Below are 18,592 nucleotides of genomic sequence, written 5' to 3'. Positions count from 1 at the left end.
CCCTATGCACACATGAATAAATCTCATAATGAAGTTTATAGTCATACATATGTGTAATGTATAATATCAAATACATTAAATATATACAAGCAATGACAAAATCACTAGAGCAATAAAACACTTTCCTTTCAACAAGGTAACCGATTGCAAGTTACGTGTGAGCGAAAAACTTCATTTTCTAAAGCAGCATACATGCTATCATTTCGTTCAGCATATTCGTGGGAGCATAATTATACATTGAAGTAATGCAGAAAAGAACAATTTCACGCATATCTGTGCACATTAAGTCATAAACAAAGCATTGTAAAATGCTGCCATTAATCAGTTGCGACAAAATCTTGCAGCTGTTTGCTTCAAACATTTCATGGCTCACTGTAAAGAATAACATCAAGGAGGTGTCACCTCTTTCACTACTTAACAACAGTACCATTATCAGTATGAGGTTCTGGTTAGATATTTTTGGAGTTGTCTAAAATTTGTTGTTTTTTTGTCGCTGTCTTTGTCTTGAACTTTTCAGCCTTTTTGTTTGGTCTTTGTCACACATCAGCTATTCAACCATTCCCATTCAAATGTTTGAGATTGTGATGGTTTATGCTTTAACCACTTCAGCAGAGCGGAGAGGATGAAACAGAGTTTCTTTTTTTTTTTAAGCGCTGAAGTTCTGAATGATGAAATAGATTGAAGACAAAGATCAGTTTGGTCCTTTTCACGTCTGAGAGTTTTCATCTTTCTTGAAACATGGAACACACCTTTACACACTTACATCATGTACCGTACTCATCTTTCGATGCCACGTTAAATCGCAACAAGAGTTTTGTGCCCATAAAAAAAAATATATATATATATATATATATATCTTATTTTTCGTGTTATCATCCATTTTCTCAATAGACCATCTCTTGGCGCCGACTCCATGCGATTTTACAATCTATAACCCTTGATTTGGTGATTTGCCCCGTCAACAACTACTGCGGCTGACATTTCTTCGTCGATGGCGATTCCACGAATATAGTCAAATTCCCGAAGATCTCCGAAGTTGCCGAGGTACGTGCCGTCGGAACTGAACGCCATGATTGTCTCCCTGCTACAACCTCGCCATGAATCCAACCGTCTTGCCGTCGCGTAGATGTTGTCGAACCTATCGACGGCAATGCCGCGGCAGTGCCACTTTTTGTTCCCAGTCGTCAACGCAATGGTTTTGAGAGATTTCCTACTACGTGGATCAAAAATCTGAATTCTGCAGTTGTCCCTGTCTGCGACCACGAGGTGACCCTTTGAGTTGACGGCCATTAACCAGGGGAAGTTGAGTCCTCCATCTAATGCACCTTTGTAGCTGATAGTATACCTATGCTCGGCATGCCGACTGTACACTCGAATGTTGCATTCTTTCGCATCCGCTATGTAGACGAACTCCTGGTCAAGTGCGATACCGGTTGGACAAGGCCCAACTTTCGCCCATACAGAGAGCTTGGCAGTTTGACGAACGAACCTCAGCACACACTTATTGTTATTGTCTGTTACATAGAAAGCGATGGGGTCTGCAGCGATACCGAATGGTCCGATCTTCTTCAGACCTTTAGGTGGAGTCCTGCCGAATTCCATGTGGAAGTTGGCTTCATGATCAAGAACCACGACACGATGGTTACCCTTGTCTGTAATAACGTACTGTCCACCACTAACGATGATATCGTGAGGGTTTTTCAGTTTCCGGAAGCTACGTGTGTCAAAGGTCTTCCCTCCACTCGGTTGGACAGCCATATCTGCCATCACGTGTTTCGCGCCTCCTAGATTGACTTCAACCTTGTACTTCCCGATTTGATTTGGAACGATTACCTTTTCGAAAGAGTGGGAAGGATTTTCGGTCGTGAAGAAGTTCGAATTTCCGCTGGGCAAGAAATCTATTTCTGTTAAGGTCTGATCAGGCAGAAGGATCGTCCCTCTAACGTATGTGTTTCTCTCTGGAATGATAACCTTTCCATCTTTCCCGCCAAGAGTCAACTTAAGAATCACGCGTTTGTTGACGACGGCCGGTTCCGGTACCCAAGTCAAAGCGGAAGTTGAGTTGCCAGGGTCGTCCTGAAGCTTGATTTGGTACCGGTGTGACTTAGGTGTTCCGGGCAAAACGGGACTGACAATGCCGCTGCTGAAGCTACTGCTCCTGCTGGACGGGCGACTTGTGGCCAAGATTTCTGCCTCCTCTTGATCGCGCCGCTGTGGATCAAACGCGCTGACCACCTGGCACACTGGACATTGGATGTTCGATTTGCGGCGCTGGGTGCTTGCTGTGGCGATGGCATGGAGGCATTCTTCGCATGCAGTGTGGCCACAAGGAAGATCGTAGGCAGTCTGCACCCGGCCGAAATGCAGGGGGCACGTTTCCGTCGCAGAGGCCGCGGTGGAGCGAGGGCCGTGCTGGACAACTTGCTTCATCCCGACAGCCTGTTCAACACTCTGCCAAAGATACAATACATAAGCACGACATGAAATCTCCAGCAAAACTGCATGTCAGACATTCAAATACATTTGCATTGTAGAAGAGGATCTCGTGTAAGTAGCATTTTGTCCACTCATCTTCATCCCCAGTCCCCAGTCGGAATATGAGACGACACTAACATTTTGCAAATGACAGTTAGTTATGACTCATTTACTAGGGGGGGGGGGGCTGCAATTATCATTGCCTCATATGTCAATAACCCATGTATATACACATAAACTCTGTAAATGATGAAATTGGTAATATATTTGAATAGTTTTGTTGTAATAAACTATTATTGAATACTAGCAAATCTCAATATGTTGTATTTAGATTAAGAGGGAAAAGAATCCAAAATGACATTGTTCCACTGGTTATAGGCGGTAACCAGATTGATCGAAGCCAAAATGTACGATTCCTAGGCGTTATAGTCGATGAATATTTATCGTGGAAAGACCACGTCAGTTACGTCTGTACTAAAGTTTCTCGTCCAGTGTTGGTATCATATCCAAGTTACGTCTCTATTTACCAAAAGAAACCTTAATTACTCTGTATAATGCCATAGTTATGCCTCATTTAATGTACTGTAATGTAGCTTGGGGAAATACTTATAAGACTCATATAGATAAGTTGATTGTTCTTCAGAAAAAAGCTGTAAGGTATATTACAAATTCAAACTATAGAAGTCCAAGTTTGCCGTTGTTTATTCAACTTCATATTTTTGCCATTTGAAAAATTAGTTATCTTGAGTTGCTTGATTTTTATGTTTAAGACACAAGGTGATCCGAAATCTTTCATGAAGGATGCGTTTGTGTTAAATTCTACCGTTCATGCTTATAATACGCGTAAAAGTAATCTCATTCATCAACCCTTTGCAAGAACTCAAACTGCCCAAAATTCATTTGTATATGTTTGTATTAGAGAATGGAATAATTTGCCATTGAGAATTAGGTCAGCCTCATCACTATCCAACTTTAAACGTACATGTCGCATTTATCTTGAGGGAAATTTGTAAAACAAGAATTGATCAGGGAAGCTGAATTTAAAAGTATAGTAAAATAGAAAGTATCTTTCTGCAATTCATGTGAATTATATGTATGTGCATGAGCGTTTTTGTGACACGTGTTTGTGTGATTGAATGTGTGTGTGTGCGCGTGTGTGTGTGTGTGTGCTTGTGTTGCATCTGTCCTATGTAAATATGTTACTATTATACTTCTTGTTAATATGTTTAAAACTTTAGTATGTTTTGCTTTGTTTTATATGTTTATCCGGGACCCCTTTTTTACAAGCTCTGCTTCTTTTGGGGTCCCAAACCATTCATTATTCTTAATGCTGTATCCTTTTGTAAAATGTCATATGTTTAATGAATTGGTTAAATAAACTTGAAACTTGAAACTTGAAACATCTGAGCCAAGAGGGTCAAAATTGTATGCACATCATCTTGTCCGAGGATTAAAGAACCGAATAGGACCTAAATGGGATTCAAATCCCAGACCTGTTCGAAAATCCCAGATCTTCTATTTGAAAAAACAAATATCTAGCCCCCGTGTTAAATGTTTTCAAACTTATAACGGTTCACGAAATCATGATACACGACTCATAAAAAGTGAAAGAAATCAGATCACGCAACGTATAGCAACAAACCTGCTATCATATAGCCAAATCACAACTGAAACTGCCACGAATCTTGAGTATGAAACGGACCTGAGAGTCATTGTTTAGTATAGATATTCTCGGTTTGTTTTAATTTGTATGTAACTTTGTGATAGCGAAAACTTAGTAATTTCCATTATATACTTATTGCTTAACATGCATTCCGGTAACACTTTGGGAGACATGAAACATTATTCTTTCCCTTAATCAACTTTCCCTTTATCTGTTGATTCATTAAATTCTTCTGTGGACGTTATAACATAAGACATCAGAGTCTTGAAAGAGAATTGAACATTCTTAGGAACATCTTAGGAACATTCTTAGGAACATCTTAGGAACATTCTTACCATGGCATCTGCATCATATCATTAAAGCCACTATCATTTACAGATTTAAAAAAAAAAAACAACTTAAGTGTTTCAAAATAGTTCCAAATGTGAGTTAGGGATAGAAACAACCAACGTAAAAAATGTTAATCAGTGTAATCAAAGTTAAGTATTGTTAGATATAAAAATGTAAATAATAGTTTCCTTATCGTTTCTACAATAAGGGCCGTCTAAAAGTTGGTTTATTGAGAAAATTATTCTCCTTATATTTGCGGTTTTATTAACAAAATTACATATGGTAGGATGTTTCGTGATACAACTGATCTATACATATGTATCAAATGTGGTTCGAACGTTTCATAATCACTGCTCCCTTAATGGTAAACAGTGGCTTTATAAATATAGAAGCAAATCACCAGTATATCGCAATACAATGGATAAGTTGTAACTGTAGAAAAATGTAAAAATTATAATACAGTGGTTTCAAGTCTACCATTTCCTAATGTAAAAAAAGAAGAAAATATGCTCACAAGATCTATTTGGTTTAATTTTCAGATAATACACCGCCTAACTTTTTATCATGAATAGTGTCCGTACGCGAACGCTGGAAATACTGTACAACAGGCATGCACGGTAGTTGCTCAGACCTCTCATAAAAAGGGGAATTTTCGAGTGTACAGCCCATGTGAATAAGCAGAATACTGCAATGAATATATATACATGTATTAAACACCGGTGTTGCCGTGTGAATAGCCTGTAGAGATAATGTGCACAGTGGCAGACGAGGAACTGACTAGTAGTACACGTACTCAGTGATAGCTGATCTGACGTTCTTTTTGCCCAGTTGGTGGGTTTGCAAGCTTGTCAAAACGCGGAAGTAATTAATGTCGATGGCAATGCCTGGCCTCGCTCTGTAGTCGGTTAATATACCACAGCACTATAAAGACGGAGCGGTAATGACAAGATAGAGCTAGATATCTCCCGTACACACGGATATATGTAAAGAGAGATCGCTTGGTTGATATAGTAACTTTAGCATAGAGCTAATCATCATAGAGTAGGCTGTGCATGTAGACCTATACATGCATTCACAATGATCACGATTAAATGAAGATAGACACACATTACTGGCGTAGTACGAAATTACAATATAATTATTATAACCAATAATGCATTGATCGATTGAGATCGTGCATTTGCCATATACAAGTGCAATGGCAATTTAGACTTGTCTGTTCGCGACTCGATCCGGCCTCTATACTATACACAGGCAAAGGCTTGATATGATGCTTCAGATATGACACGATGTGTACTGTGTGGGTGATCGCCAGATCAAAATAATCATAATACGTACCTGCTATAGGGCATTGACAGTGATGAAGAAACACAACTCCACAGATCTGAACTTCAACCGGCGTTCAACCCGTCGCCTTGCTTCGGAGTGTGTTTTTATACCACCGGGACCAAAACTCCACACACGACTACTTGGTGTTGATCCTCTCTACGCAAAACAACTCGTGAATGAAATGAAACGAACTCACTTGCAGTATTTACCCTCTCAAGTTTGTGGAAAACAACCAGACTAAAAGCATACTGAAAGATATGGGTATATGTATCCGGGTGAGAGTAGTTTCGATTTTCACTCGAGCCCAGGGGTTGGCAGGGTCGATCACCCACAGCCTTTGCAATTTTCCACGCAGACGCGTAAACACACTCTTGTACACACAGCAGCCTTCGTACAGACGGTAATAATCATCGACATTGGAAATACCCTCGCGAAGGGACATTGCGCAATACCCATCACCACCACTCACATTCATGTTAAACATAATTATGATTCCTTTAACGTAGGGGCAAATTGTTGGATAAAGACCTACAAGCACTCATGTTTCATGTATTGAATTTACCTACTTATACGTATAATAGAAATTATGCAGAGAGAGAGAGAGGGAGAGATGGATATACAGGTTATATATAGGCCAATATATCGTAAACATATACACATAAGATATTAATGATAAGTACATACATGTATATCATTTATATTCTACTTGTCTACTGTTGAGATGATCCTAACTAAATGACAGTAGGCCTGTATGTTGAAGAACAACATCAATTCTTTGTCATACAAGACAGAACTTCTGAAGAGAGTAATCCACGTAGACTCCTACATCTCCCCCATCCTCTCTTTCACCCTATTAGTTTCTTCTCATTCTAGTGTATTTTTTCTTGGACTGATGGGCTATTCAAAGAGAGTTTGTGATAAAATGAATGGTGCGTTTTGCTCTCATTTGCATTTCTTTTATTACATCGCATTGTGTTTCATCGTCTGTAATGTTTATGAAAGGACGAAGTAAACCTAACCCGAACCACTCTCTCTCCATCCCCCCTTTCCATTTCCATCTTGCTGTCTTGTCATGTAGACACATTATACAACTAATAACAGAACATAAAGTTTCTATCCTATCAGGCCCAATAGACAGAGGTCGAACCACATGTGTATTCAGCTCATTTTTATTTTGTTTGATTTTGTGTGTCAGTTATACATGACGCAAGCAGGGAGGTGGGAAGAGACCTCCCTGATGCAAGCATGGATATACCATCGGCAGGCAATGAATGCCTGGTTGTGATCCAACCCATTGGGAATCAGAACCGGCATGTGTATGAGAGACCATCAACAGACAGAATATCACATTAATTGTATATGACACACATTTATATCCAGAAATGAAAAATGGGTCGACGGGTAATCTGTTCACCTCGTTAAAGACATCAAGAAATATTACACACATGCACCGAAATATATAGTGACCGACATTTAGAGCAGGTCATGAGGACCAGAGAAAACAAAAGAAAACAGAACATAATAGAGGGGGAAGAAAATAAAGAGAACTTTTGTTTAAAAAGTTAATGTTAGCTCTCCCTCTAACAACGTCCACAAAAACATGGCGAATCTTTCGATAACGCGATATTGTGGAAAAGGTTAACGCAGCTCAGGAGGATATTTTCAGGAATTGATAAAATCAATGTGTCCTTTAAGAATTATGAATATCCTTGTCAGCTGGTGCTCAACCTGTATCTAATATACTGGAGTGTATGCATGCTATAAGCTATGTAGAAAGTGGCAGGAATGTTAATTTAATAGTATGTAATATCTTTAATTTTAGGTATATGAGTTTAACCAATATTATTGAAAGTTACCCAATTAAATTTGGTTTCACTGAATGAGGAGATATCAATAGCACACGTCTGTGAAAGTTTGAATAGTTTCAACTATTATGGATAAAATTTTGGCCAGAACGATTATGTCACAGCAGTAGAGAGATAATTTTAATAAAACAAATGATCCCTAAAATATCGAAATAATCATGAATAGAAAAAAATGTGATTAGATTAGATATACAAACACACTAATTTTGTAGACGTTATCAAGGAACCATCTGCTCCGTTCACATTCACTTTATAGATAAGACATAGAAGGAACTAAACATCTGGCGGGGCTGATATCATGAAAGGCTTGGGCGAGGGTAGAATATTCTCTTTCTATCAGTAATTTGTAAAGCTCTATAAACTATAACGCGTATCATTCCCCCGTCTCAGTTGCTTGAATTCATTTGAAGAACAACCACTCACCATCCCAAAGATAAAGCGAGGAAAATGAAGCCACTTTTGATGTTCGCGTTTCTTGCAAACGCGCTTCTTGTTCATGGTAAATATGACCGATTTCATATCCTGAAGTTTAAATTATAAAGAATATTTCTCACCATGTTATTGATAATAATGACAAGGCCCTCTGGTAAATCCGTGGATAAGATTCTGGATCCCTATTCTTGAGGTTCCTGGTTAGTGTATTTGGACAGATAAGGCGTTTTATCCTCACTGCCTTGTCCTTCGGAAGTGATTTCAAGCTTTCAGCCAGTGCCTTATGAGCGCCTCAGCCACGTCAAGCTCCGCTTATGATGACGGTCCCCTGTATTGATTTCTCCCTTATTCATATATGAATACAGTATGCCTGAACATGTTGCTTTGATTTATATGTTATCAGAGATTGATGTTGTTATGAAATTGACAATAAGCCTTTTATTCTTGTATTGATTTGTATGTTATACTCTCTTCTTCTTTTGTGCTTACTCTGTACCATTTTTTGTTTTCATTTGTTATTGTGTATGGAGAAAGAAAATGCAGATATAAAATCAAACCAAACAAACAAATCTTCACTGGTTTTTTTTTTAAGTACCCATGTAGAACATAATCATCTCAACATACATTCTCGAGTCATGCATTCAAAGAGGTGTCCTATCTGTTGAACTTTCGCGGATCTCAGGCCGAGAGGTTTGCTACGTGGACCTGGGCTGTATGACCAGCGACGAGGAGCCCTTCTACCACGCCGACGATCGCCCTGTCGACTGGCTGCCGGATAGCCGTGACGAACTCGGGACAGTCTTCAAACTCCACGCCCGTGAGCTGGGAGATACCTACGAAGAACTCAGCACATACGATGCACAGACGATCGCAATGTCAGTTTTACCTTATCCGATTACTTCAGCTTAAACTGTATTAAAATGACAAGTTCAAACTGTTTCTTCATCACTACACCCTGTGAACTGTTAATGCCATTGTAACTTGTGTGATTTTGTTGAATCACGACGTTCTTACTAATATGTGTCTTTTACCTCCATCTAAGAACAATCTAAGACCGTTTCTGGTCAGTTTGTGGCCATTATCTTTTCAAATACTTGTAAGGTATGCAATCAAAATGTTGATTTGTTCATTAATCGTGTAATTGATCAGGTTGTCAATTCGCGAATCACTGGATCAAGTCCATTAATCCATCCATTTATGACGTGTACCTAGACATTTTTGTCCTAAATTTAGATTTTAGCCAAGTTGAATCCGTTATATCCAACCCTGAAGGGATTAACACACACACTAACAGCTCCTCCCCTCATCACAGTTTTTCTTTCACACGATGTCTTGGTTGTATTATTCTTGAACTCAGATCGAATTTCAAACCATGGAGGGATACGGTGGTCATCATTCACGGGTTTGTTGCCGGTTCCGACGTCGACTGGATGGACGACATGTCGGCCGAGATCCTGGCCCAGAAGGACTACAACATCATCACCGTGGACTGGAGACCGGGCGTCATTCGAGACGATTACGAGGAAGCAACAGGAAACGTTCGGGTCCTCGGGGCGGAGATTGGACTACTCATTGACATGCTCGTGGTATTCTTATAATCTCTACACTTTGCTTGAATTCTACCAACAGTGTGCAGCAAGAAATATTGTAAAAGTTAGAAAAATAAACTCAAAATGTTACCGGTCGGAATAAAGTTTTGGACTCAGTGCTGACTTCTGGAAATTCCACAGACAAAACTTGTGCCAGCATTCACTTTACTGCTCCCGATTTTATCTCAATGTCAGAGGTGACATATAAATTCCTGGCGTCTTAGAGATTGAGTGCGGGTATCATTTTTTTTTAAAACTCTGATATCTTTCGTTATCAGGATTACTAACAAAAAGCTCATTTATACCCATTTTCTGTGGTATACATCTACTTCTATTACCGTCTACTCAATTCAGTTATCAATGTATTACCTCTCTAAAAGTACCCGTAATTAAAGTGTTTTTATTTGCCCCTGCAATGACGTCACACCCACAGGGGATCCAGGGCGTTGGTCCGGAGACCTTTCACCTCATTGGTCATAGTCTCGGAGCTCACGCAGCCGGGATCGCTGGCGCAATTGTCCCGAACATTGGTCGGATAACAGGTGAGAACCACGGCCATATACATACATTCATTAATAAAGCTGAACTTCATATCTCATGATATTTAATGATAGCCTCGATTAGAAATCGTTTGGCATGGTCTGTATAAGCTTCTCAACCAGTGGGCCGCGAAGCTCTAGAGGATAGGCCGCGATGTTTAAAAAACAAAAAGATATAAAAAAATTTGCATTCGATCTTATCAAAAAAACTTTGTAAGCTAAAGTGGGCCTCGGGTTAAAAAACAAAAAAATAAAAAATAACCTCCTCCCTTAGCGGAGGTGAAAAGGTTGTGAAGCGTGGGATATGTTGACAGTATCTAGTGTGATGAGCCCTGCAAAGAAAACCATTCCTATAACTCTTAAGGTATGCACACGTGAGAGACATACCGGCAAATTGAAACTACGGAAGGCAGTGTCTGACTCGTAGGTTGAAACTTTGCCGTTCCTGCTCCAAACTTCTGGTAAACAGACGGAAATAGGTGGAAAAAGAAAGGGCAGACACCTTTATAATTTAATGACAAACAAGTTCTACGGAAATAAAAACTATTACAATAACTTCTACATGCGTTATTTATGTCTTCTATAAAGAGATGCACTGATGTAAAGAGAGAGGGAGAAGAGGAATGTATCAAATCATATTTATGGAAAGTTTTTGGGAAGGCATGGAATCATGGAAAAATGTCTCGTATGCAAACAACTACTATGTCGTAACCCTCTAAAAAACGGCTTTCGATAGATTTTGTTGTTGTTGGAAAGAGCATATTAGAGAATGAAAGTACAAACAGGACCACCCAGTGTGAACATTTGAGACATGTATTATGAAACATATTCAGTGTCTCTTTTTTTGAGTGACGGTATTGTTTACGGAAAAAGACGAGCACACATTATGCCTGCATGTGTTTTATGTTGTGTGTATTTAATGGAGGCAACATGACTTGACATGAACAGATCTGGGAGGCATTTCATGAAGGAACTTGTCGGATAAAATATTTGACAAGTCAATTATATCCGACAAGATTTGAGAAATTCTTTAGTCTGATTGGCTGATTTCTCTGTACTTGTCGGATATAATTGACTTGTCGGATATTTTATCCGACAAGTTCCTTCATGAAATGCCCCCCTGAGAGACTCTCATAATAATATGTGTCGTATTTAAATTCGCCCTTCCCTCTACAACTCGTACTGCCAATATAGTTTTATGTCTCAGGTATAAAGGGGTGGTATAGTATTGGTGGAGATGAGAATTGGGCTTTAACTTTTTGCGAGTTTAAGAAACCCTCATTGAATTATACAGAGTAAGCCATTCTAAGAGGAATTCAAAATTTATTATGATGAAAATCAATTTTGGAATGGCTGATACATCCAAAAACAAAGAAAAACAAAGCGATCCTAATAAGAGGTGGGTCCCACCTTTTATTACGATCGCTCTGTTTTGAATATTTCAGCCGTCAAAACCAATTATCATCAAATAAATGTTGAATCTCTCTAAGAATTACAATTGTACATGCTCTTTCATATTTCATCAGAGGTTTCTCATTATCTCACCAAAAAATGTTAGAAACCTGAAGTTAAGTCTTAGCCAGAACTACACTATCTCTTTAATATGGGATGGTTTCAGTAGCCATTACCAGAGGGTAGTCTCGAATTCAGATGATTATTGAATTTTAAAAATGGCTGTGGTCTCATTAATGTATTTGTTCATTCTTCACCCCGTCCTAATCTTTAAGCTCCTTTGCTTTCCAAATGCGCTGTCTATATACGAGTAAACAGTATGCATATGACGTAAGTAGGCTTATTACCGATCTCAAAAGGCACACAGAATCTCAAATCATTTGATTTCATAAAGCGTTGATGTTGCCCATAAAGCAAACACTCTACCCATGCAGACGTAACAGGCAAACACAAATAAACACGGCATGCATGGCCAAAGTTCGCTTCCTGATGCTTTGGTTCGTGTTTCACTTTGATATCTTGATAATGACCAAGCTCGTTGTTTGAGAACAAAAGACAAATCAATTCATTGTATGAGGGGTTGTCGAATTGCTTTCGATCCTGTTAGTTTTCTGGTTTTAACATTCCAATGTTAGTAAAGTCTATAGCGTGATGAGTTTACCATGCATTGCAAAGTGTAGATTCTTCGTCGCTTTAAGAATCCCATTGTATTGTATTGTCTTTTGGTACTTTATCTTATCCCGATATTCACTCGTGTGACTGGATAGTTCCTGTGGTAAATGAATATGGTCCTTTCTTTCTTTCATTCTTTTTCTGTTTGTTTGTTTGTTTGTTTCTTCTGTAACATTGTCTCTGCTCCATCCACGGCGTCCATCATCATTCATTTGTCAATTCCAGTATCTCAAAATTCATCATTATGATGTCTTCTGTTATTAATGATTCACTTAATCTCATGATGAAAAAAAGAAAAGAAAGATCAATTGAGATGAAAGAAACCAAACGGTACTCAACTTTAGTCTTAATTTTCCTCAGGTTTGGATCCTGCCGGTCCCTACTTTGATGGCTGTGATCCAAGAATTCGCATCGACCCGACAGACGCCAAGTTTGTCGACATTATACACACCGACACCGACCCTCTGTTTAAACTCGGTAATCATCGACGTCCAGTAGATTTGGCGCTTTATTTCTAATTCTTTGTGATGGAAATCAATCAAAGAAAGCATTTATGAATGTTTTGATGCGGCCTCCCTTTATCTCCATTGAAAGAAAAAGCTATACTGATATCTGTTGCAAGCAAATGATAAGTAGGAAAAAACAGTGGAATTAACACAAAGCCATTTGTAATTAAACACCTGTAGCCCATGCAAATTCTCATCGCCTCTAATAGATGGGAGCGTGAATTTCTTTTACGAATTCATGGATGTAGAATGAACAACCTTGATTGACATATCTTTATATATCAGACATTGCTTAAGGAGTGTAGTATATCTTGATTTATTAAGGTAGCCGCTGGGAATCATTGAATGTCTGTGAGGAAACAACCACATTACAGACGGATCGAATCTCCTCCGTATAAGACTATAGGCAATGGGGGATAAAGTGTCTTTCATATTGATATGGGCAGAACCGCTCCAGCTGAAATGATATGCATTCCCTTCTGCAAACCTACGAGCCCTTTACTAGTCACTATATTATGTGTGACGAGCGTGCCGTAATGATAATATGTATTGTTCTCATCGCATTGTCCGGAAGAGGAAGCCAGAAAAAGCTGCATAATCATATCTTAAAGTTTTATCTAAGTTTCGTCAGTCAATGGTTGTTGTTGGTTTTTTTTAGCACAATTGCAGAGTGTAAAGAAATTACCCTTATAGTAGTTGTTCAGTTTGATCAATTCCAATCGGATGACGAATCTTGGTTATCATCTCTCAAAAAGGCATGGGAATGTACAACACTGCGGGACATCTCGACTTTTTCCCGAATAGCGGCCGGGACCAGCCGGGTTGCGATCAACGCATCATTCGCTCTATCATTGCCCACGGAATATGGGGAGGTACGAAGAAACAGATTTACAAAACTTCAAGCAAACTTTGCTCCTCGGTATAATGCAGCGTTGTACAATATCAGTTTTCGCAATGATTTGCTTAAGGTGTCAATAGCGGCATCCACGCGTTAGGCGTTCGCATTCATGAACGTTTTACGAGTGTAGTATGTTCGATGAAAAAAAAAATCACACGCGTTTTCCCTGAAGTTACTTATACACAGAGTAGTATGCCAGTTACTGATTGGATTTTTATAATCTTTTCACGAACTGAAAGTTGTCCCTGTTCATCAAGAAGTGATTTTTTCCTCCGCTTTTTTTCTGAATAAACGGAGAGAAATAGAGCAAGCGGACTAAATCAAGTTAAATGAATAATATATGTCAAACTCGTTTTCAAGGAAATAATGAGTGAGCACGAAAATCCTTGAACAAAAAATGAGTCTTGACTACTAGTACGTGTTTTGTCTGATGATGTTAGGCCTGGTGGACTATGTGGCATGTAATCACATCCGGGCCGTGGAGCTATTCACGGCGTCCATCAACCAGGCTGGGCCGTGCCCGAACATTGCTTTCAACTGCACCCGCGAGTGGGACGACTACAACGAGGGGCTGTGCTACGGCGATGGGGAAGTGAAGATGGGCTGGTATGCAAACCTCTACCAACCGCAAGATGGCGCCACCGAGGTGGTCTACCAACTGAACACAGTGGAAACTTCGCCGTATTGCGGTATGCAGACGACTCCTGTAACCACTGTAGTCGGCTATACAATGTGTACTGTGCGAAACAACATCCCCATTAATTAGCCTACTTGTGGATTTGCTCCTGTTCCCTTGATTAACCTTCTCAGAGCTGCCACGTCAGAATGGCATTGACATTGAGGACACTGAGCGTTTTTAAAAATTGCCCATAGTAACGGCGAATAACACACCACAACAAAAGCTTTGTTTTCTTGGTAAAAACGCTATCGAACATTATCAATAAGCCTACCCTTGATTAAAAGAAAATGACATCAACATAATTAGTACCACATCCGTTACAATCATCATAATTTCCACTGTTAGTACTAGCATCCTTCCGAACTCATCTAGTCACAGCCGCCGTGTCTGCAATCTCCTGTTCAACATCACCACAATCGACAATCACCGCAGGCAAAAGTAACCTTGCAAACGACCATCACTAAATGGCCTTCCAGCCATGCATTCATCTATCTCTCCATCTATGCACCATTATTCTAACACCACCACAACTGACAGTGGATTCTCTTCGTCAATCAGGAAAAGAAAGGGAAGGATTATAGAGGAGAGTAGGAAAAGGATTTAAGAAAAAAAATACATATTAAAAGGAAGAGTTCAGGGGAAGAAAGGAGAAAAAGAAGAGAAAGGAAGAGAGGTGAATATAATTATGCAAGTTCTCTTGTTTGGCAATAGGTAGGCCTACGGAGTTTTCGAAAATGTATCAATTATAGTGGATAAAAATAATTAAACCAGCAATGGCAGATTATGAGTAATTATCTCATTTCATTTGATGGTCATCGTGCCATATATCATCAGCCTTCCAGTACCGCTTCGACGTCCAGATCGATGACGGAAACAGGGCTGAGAACACCAACAAGGGGAAGATTTTCATCTCTCTTGTGGGTGATGACGGTGAATCAGAAACATTCGCTCTTTCGCCGTGAGTTGTGTGTTTTTATCCCCTCTTTCTCAGATTTGGATAACTCGTCATTTTAGGGTCATATAGTGGTAGCATAATACATTGCGGTAAATCTCGGGCCTTCAAGCCTTGATATTAAAGTCTGCAACATGTTTATCATAGACCAGTTCCTACCATAATTATTCAAATTTTGTGTATACTTTATAACAAAGACAAGACACCGAGAAAGCTTGCCTGAGGCTCTCCCGACATAGCAACATCTAACGTATGCAAAATGGAAATGATTCGCGTAATATGTTACTGAAGGATGGAATGGCTTATATAGGTATAAGGTCCTTAGAAGGGAAAAAAGTAAATATAATACACTAGTATACCGGCCGATAATATAAAAAATGTGTGGCTGTGTGTTAAACAAAACAAGTAGCAATGCGCTCTTTTCTGGAAGCTGTTGATATACTCAAGAAAATGAGCCTTGTCAAATACATTGCTCCAGGTAGAATAGATATTTACCCTACAGGATTTCTCAAGCTTGAAGATAGACGCACACTTACAGGTAATTATGCCAACGATGAAAACGTGAGCTGCACAAGGTAAAATACGGAAAGAAGGGCATATCTATTATTGATTCAAATTATAATCATCATACGTTTAATACACCTCAACGAAATCATACGTTGACTTTATTTGTTCGGTATCGATTATAATTGACATATCATTGATGAACTGTTTCAATTAATTTTTGCAGCTATTGCGTTTTCGAAAGAATTCAAACTAGATGTCGAATTCGAGTCATATTTGTGGCCTCTGCCCTCGCATTGAAATAATTACCCCAGGGACTTCCGCGAGTACGAGCCATTGACGAACTACCTGCACATCGGCGCGTCCTCCGTCAACGTCGGGTTCATCACTCGCCTATACTTCGAGTGGGACTATGATGCCGAGTTCTACAAGCCATGGGACTGGGAGTTTTTCGAGAATCCAAAGCTCTACATCCACCAGATCATCATCGATTCGGCTGAGAACGGGGAGAGGTAAGGGTTGTTGTTTTTTTTGTTTTTTTATCGACGTCGGATTATTGTAATCTTAGGTTGATATTATAAAGTGTGCTTGGACCCGCTGCCCATAATCAAAGAAATAAACGAAAATGGCAAACTATTTGAAGTTCTGCTATAGTAGAAAAAGTGTATTTTAATTTCTTAAAGGGATCGTACAGTTTTGGTTGAGACCTGATTTCAGATTTCTAACATTTTTCGTTGAAATAATGAGAACCCTCTTATTAAATATGAAAGAGCATGTAATTCTATGAGGAATTCAACATTTATGTGATGAAAATTGGTTTTGAAATGGCCGAGATATGCAAAAAAAGAGCGATTCTAATAAAGTGTGGGACCCACACTTTATTACGATCGCTTTGTTTTACTCTGTTTTTGGATGTTTCAGTCATTCCAAACCCGATTTTCATCAATAAACTTTTAATTCCTCTTGAAATGGTATGCTCTGTACTATATCATAAGTGTTTTCTTTGTATCTCGCAAAAAGTTAAATGCCAAATTCTCATCTCCACCAATACTGTACCATCCCTTTAAGACTCGATGTAAACCATGTACCTAACTTTTCAATGCAACAAAGTCCAGATATAATGATTACCCACCTCTACAGGCATGCACAGTTCTTTTCTCCACGTCTCCATCGCCTCTCAGTCTCACACTCTCTCACTCTCTCTCCCTTTTATACACCTTATAATCACCTGCACGAGCAATCTTATGACGTATTCCCCACTACGCCACATCTACATTATGTGCACAAAATTGTGATCATTCAATTAGCGGTATCGGCCCCAATTGTGCTTACAGGCTCGCTGGAGTCTGGTGAAATATGATTGATAGATATCATACATCAAACCCATTGCTGGTGTAGTCCCTTGCAGGGGCGGATCCAGGGAGGACCGCAACCGGCGCACGCCCCCCCCCCCCTTTATTTTTTGTTGAAACAAAAGAAATAAAAAGAAAAAAATGGGGGGAGGGGTGCGTGCCCCCCCCCCTTTAATTTTGTAAACACGCCCCCTCTTTACGGAATTCCTGGATCCGCCCCTGCCTTGTATCGTGGTCATCATGCTTCTTTAACTGGTAATATCATGAAACCATGATACCGCTTTCAATCTTTTGAAAACGGCCATGACGGCAAGACGGCCATGACGGCAAGAACGGCCATGACGGCGAGAACATGCTCGCCGAAACCCAAGAAAGAATACGTGGTGCACCATTACACCTTCTACCACCCAACGTTCTACCGCAACGGAAGCCTTCTACGAGTATCGAATTATAGGAACAGAAGAATTGAGTTTCTCCATGCTTCCGGGGGAGGGGGATCCACAATTGAATACGTAAAGTAAACTTGCCTGTTTTAGACAAAATAATTGTTACAACTGTACTTGACGGTATACAATGGCAACTAAGACGTTTACTGTAGAAACAGGCACGTTTGTTTGTTGTTGTTGTTTTTTGACATGTCGCCTTGTTTATAACTGCATCAGCCACACTAATTAGAAAAATATCACAACTCTACTAATAGCTGACATTGAAGCTGATATCTACTCACTGTATTTCATTGTATGATTCCCTTCTTTTTTGTTAATCTTTCCTGCAACCATAGCTACCTGATGTGTGGATCCTACGAAGCTATCGAGCCCGACACTCCTCGCGTTTTCTTTCGAGTAGACGTCTGCGATTGATAGTCCGTCACTGTTCGCCATTGACAATCCATCATTATCACAAAGCAACTAGGTGATCGGGGGAGGACGTCAATAAGTGTTGCAGTGTAGTTTTTTCATAAATGTCCATCTGTAAAGTCATAGATTCTGAAACAGTGGAGTAATATTAAGTCGATTCGCCGAGTATGAATACACAAAGAAATCCCCTTGATTGGAAGATGATAACGGTATACAAAAATGACGGCAAAATAGTCAACGAGAAAAAAAAAATGTAATCAAACATTGATGACTGACGAGATAAGAAACGAGAAAGGTGTTAGAATCTGTACGCGTCTACGTCATGATTCGTAATATCACTGGTCCTTGGAGGAAATGTTTGTGTTGTTATTGTTGTTGTTGTTGTTGCTGTTCTTCTTCTTAATGAGAGAGAATATTCACGTGGTGTAGCCCATCACCATCGCTTGCTTGATGATTGATCACTTATAACACCAATGTATAACGTTCTAACGTCAGCAT

The 18,592-nt window shown here is 39.5% G+C and overlaps 2 protein-coding genes across 2 annotated transcripts; one reads left to right on the top strand and one right to left on the bottom strand.

Moving 5' to 3' along the window:
• Positions 1 to 897: 897 nt before the first annotated feature.
• Positions 898 to 5,947, bottom strand: LOC140242109 (uncharacterized). The gene is made up of 2 exons (XM_072321872.1): positions 5,807 to 5,947; positions 898 to 2,451 (listed from the first exon to the last, which is right to left on the bottom strand). Exon 2 carries the CDS (start codon positions 2,428 to 2,430, stop codon positions 922 to 924), a length of 1,509 nt encoding a protein of 502 aa, XP_072177973.1. The 5' UTR covers positions 2,431 to 2,451; positions 5,807 to 5,947; the 3' UTR covers positions 898 to 921.
• Positions 5,948 to 7,042: 1,095 nt separating this feature from the next.
• Positions 7,043 to 18,097, top strand: LOC140241481 (pancreatic triacylglycerol lipase-like). The gene is made up of 10 exons (XM_072321210.1): positions 7,043 to 7,113; positions 8,742 to 8,969; positions 9,452 to 9,680; positions 10,117 to 10,225; positions 12,707 to 12,823; positions 13,608 to 13,724; positions 14,191 to 14,439; positions 15,264 to 15,387; positions 16,200 to 16,397; positions 18,019 to 18,097. Exons 1-10 carry the CDS (start codon positions 7,043 to 7,045, stop codon positions 18,095 to 18,097), a joined length of 1,521 nt encoding a protein of 506 aa, XP_072177311.1.
• Positions 18,098 to 18,592: the final 495 nt, after the last annotated feature.

The sequence above is a fragment of the Diadema setosum genome, chromosome 18 (genome assembly GCF_964275005.1).
Source record: "Diadema setosum chromosome 18, eeDiaSeto1, whole genome shotgun sequence".
NCBI classification, from domain to species: domain Eukaryota; kingdom Metazoa; phylum Echinodermata; class Echinoidea; order Diadematoida; family Diadematidae; genus Diadema; species Diadema setosum.
The sequence above is the reverse complement of the archived record's forward strand: the minus strand, read 5'-3'. Positions and strand labels throughout refer to the sequence as shown.

What these genes read in the sequence shown, in the direction of transcription:
- LOC140242109 (XM_072321872.1), bottom strand. Translation starts at nt 2,430, where the DNA reads ATGAAGCAAGTTGTCCAGCACGGCCCTCGCTCCACCGCGGCCTCTGCG.
- LOC140241481 (XM_072321210.1), top strand. Translation starts at nt 7,043, where the DNA reads ATGGATATACCATCGGCAGGCAATGAATGCCTGGTTGTGATCCAACCC. An exon ending in GGGAATCAGAACCGGCATGT is followed by an intron (nt 7,114 to 8,741) that starts GTATGAGAGACC and finishes ATGCATTCAAAG; the next exon opens with AGGTGTCCTATCTGTTGAAC. An exon ending in GATGCACAGACGATCGCAAT is followed by an intron (nt 8,970 to 9,451) that starts GTCAGTTTTACC and finishes TCTTGAACTCAG; the next exon opens with ATCGAATTTCAAACCATGGA.